This window comes from Myotis brandtii, unplaced genomic scaffold (assembly GCF_000412655.1).
Source record: "Myotis brandtii unplaced genomic scaffold, ASM41265v1 scaffold469, whole genome shotgun sequence".
In the NCBI taxonomy this organism is placed as follows: Eukaryota; Metazoa; Chordata; class Mammalia; order Chiroptera; family Vespertilionidae; genus Myotis; species Myotis brandtii.
Window position 1 is genome coordinate 667,827 of NW_005367911.1, and position 2,512 is coordinate 670,338.

The 2,512-nt window shown below is 56.8% G+C and overlaps 1 protein-coding gene across 1 annotated transcript in view; it reads right to left on the bottom strand.

Annotated features, from left to right (window-relative positions):
• WNK4 (WNK lysine deficient protein kinase 4) overlaps positions 1-2,512 on the bottom strand; it is a 14,268-nt gene that overhangs the window by 9,839 nt on the left and 1,917 nt on the right. The window contains exons 2-5 of the mRNA XM_005875788.2: positions 2,270-2,442; positions 1,053-1,273; positions 611-768; positions 22-110 (exon numbers count right to left, since the gene is read on the bottom strand). Coding sequence (XP_005875850.2) covers positions 22-110; positions 611-768; positions 1,053-1,273; positions 2,270-2,391 — 590 coding nt within the window. The 5' untranslated portion in view covers positions 2,392-2,442. The remainder of the gene's footprint in view (positions 1-21; positions 111-610; positions 769-1,052; positions 1,274-2,269; positions 2,443-2,512) is intronic.

The following is a 2,512-nucleotide window of genomic DNA, read 5'->3' on the forward strand; positions in this document are numbered from 1 at the left end:
TGCCCCTGCACCCCACCCCACCTCTCATTCTTATCTGTGCGGATGCAGCCTTCAATGATCTCCTTCACCTCGGGCATCTTCACCTTGTAGAAGCTGTTCGGCTTTGTGCCCTGAAGGGGAAGGGGTTACATTAGTCTCAGGCGCTTTACGCCCCAGTTCTCGGTTTGACACGTGCCCCCTCCACACACTCCACCCACACATGCCCAAGAGAGCAACTTGCAGTCGCAAAAGCACAGGGACTGCTGCAGGGAGATTTGATTTCGAATCCCAATCCCCCATGTATCTATCGATAATGTAACCTTAAACGAGTCTGCCTCAGCTGGCTTTTCATTTGTAAAAGAGCGGGCAGAATATTAGCCCTGCAGCTGGAAGGATCCGATGAGAGATTGGAAATGGAATCCTTTGTAACTCTGGGGAGTGCTACACACACATCGTTATTCTAAATAGCTTGTACTGAAGGGGGGGGGGGTGTGCATCCACTGTCCTTCAGTGTAAACCAGGGCATCTTTGTGTCCAGCCTGTTTTCATTAAGGGAAAGGGCACTGGCCAGGGGCTGGTTGAGACAGGAAAATGGGAGGGGCCCTGGAATTCCCCCCACCCCTTCTCTCACCGAGGTGACCTTGCGGTAGATTTGCGCGGCATTCTGGCACTCGGAGTAGGGGTACTCAGAGGTAGCCATCTCCAGCATGCACATGCCAAATGCGTACACGTCCACGGCCTCATCGTACTTTTCCTCGTACATCTCCGGGGCCATGAACTCCGGGGTCCCTGTAGGATTCACAGCAGGCATCGGCTGCAGAGCCTCCTTTCTGGCTTTGTTGCTCCCCTTGGATGTGCACAGGCCAGGCAGCTCTCCAGTTCTGGAGCACAAGCTGCAACCCTTCCCCACCGCCACTGGGCAGCTGGAAAGGGGATGCCACAGGTCTCCCCGTTTCCCCCAGGGTTTTCTTACTCTGTGGAGCTTGAAGGACCCAGCTGGGGGAAAGGGAGACCCCAGGCTCTCTTCTGACGTGGGGCAGGGAGGAATGACAAGGACTCCTGGAGGGACTCACCAATGACACTCTTGGCAAAAGAGGCACGCTTGAGTGTGGCCAGGCCCAGGTCCCCAATCTTGACGGAGCCCGTAGGGCCAGTGATAAAGACGTTGTCACACTTGAGATCTCGGTGCAGGATAGGGGGTACCCGGGAGTGTAGGAAGTGAAGCCCCCGCAGGATTTGGCGGCTCCAGCGCTGAAGGACTCGGGGCTTCATCTCACGGAACCGCCTCAGGTATCTGCGCAGGGCACACAGCCAGGGTTGTGGTGGGGGAGGGAGCCCTCACTGGGAAGCTCTCCCAGCCCTACCCGCACCACTGTCTATGCATCTTCTGCCAGCATTCTCCTAGCCCAGGTCTGCACAGGGAGCCAGGGAGAAACTGAGCCGGGAGGTGTGGTCAGTAGACATGAGGTTATAGGGCTGAGGCCAAGGTGCTGTGGAAGCACAGGAAGGGATGACTAACTGCTGCTGCAGGGGGAGGGCTCCATAGAAGGAAATAACTGTGTTGCATCTGAAGGATGAGTAGGAGTTCAAGGGTGAAAAGGGGAAGGGATGGAGACTTTCCAGGCAGAGGGGACACTGCTCAAAGGCACGGAGACAGCAAGCCGCAGAGCAGGGTGGGAGGAGGTGCTGGGAATTTGGTGTGTCCGGAATTTAGGCTGAAGATGGGGCTGGATCCTAAGGACTGTGAGCAGGTTATGAATTGTGGACTTTATCCTGAGGGCTGTGGGAGACCTTGACGGGTTTTTAAGAATGGGAGTGATAAGGTCAGATTTGCAATGGAGAGAGAACCCCAGACTGCAGGAAGATAGAATAGCTTGGGGAAGAGAGCGGCTGAGTGGACAGGAGAGGGGCAGAGTGGGGGAAGGCCCTCTGAGGGGACTGCAGGTCTCCAGACCAGTGAGGTCAGTGGCTGTGAGGTGGGAGTGTAGATGGGGCAGTGAAAGCCAAGTGGGGAGATAGGAGGAAAACCTTGAAGACAGACTGATGGGGAAGGGGACGCACAGGGTGGTCAGAGCAGAGGCATCTGTGGAGGCACCCACGCTTTGGCCGTAGTGCTGAGTGGACCTTGCCATTCACCATGGCAGAAACAAAGGAGGGGTGGGTGAGAGAGAGTGAGCCTGGTGCTGGACTGGATGTAGAGTTTGAGGAGCCTGGGAGAAGTTCCAGAAGCAATGGGACCGCCCACCACCAGCCCTCCCACCAACCACTACCACCAGGCCACAGAGCTCACGTCTTGAGCGTGCCCGACGTCATGAGTTCAGTGACCAGCACGATGCAAACCTGGCCCCTCAGCACTGACTTCCATGAGTCATAGAAGCGGACGATGTTGGGGTGCTGTAGCCCCTTGAGCATCTCCACCTCCTCGGAGAATCGCTGCCGCTCTGCTCGAGACAGTTTCCGAGTCTGTGGGGTAGGGGATGGGGGTCAAGGTCAAATCTGGCCCGGAACCCCCACAGAGAGGGGGTGGGGTGGG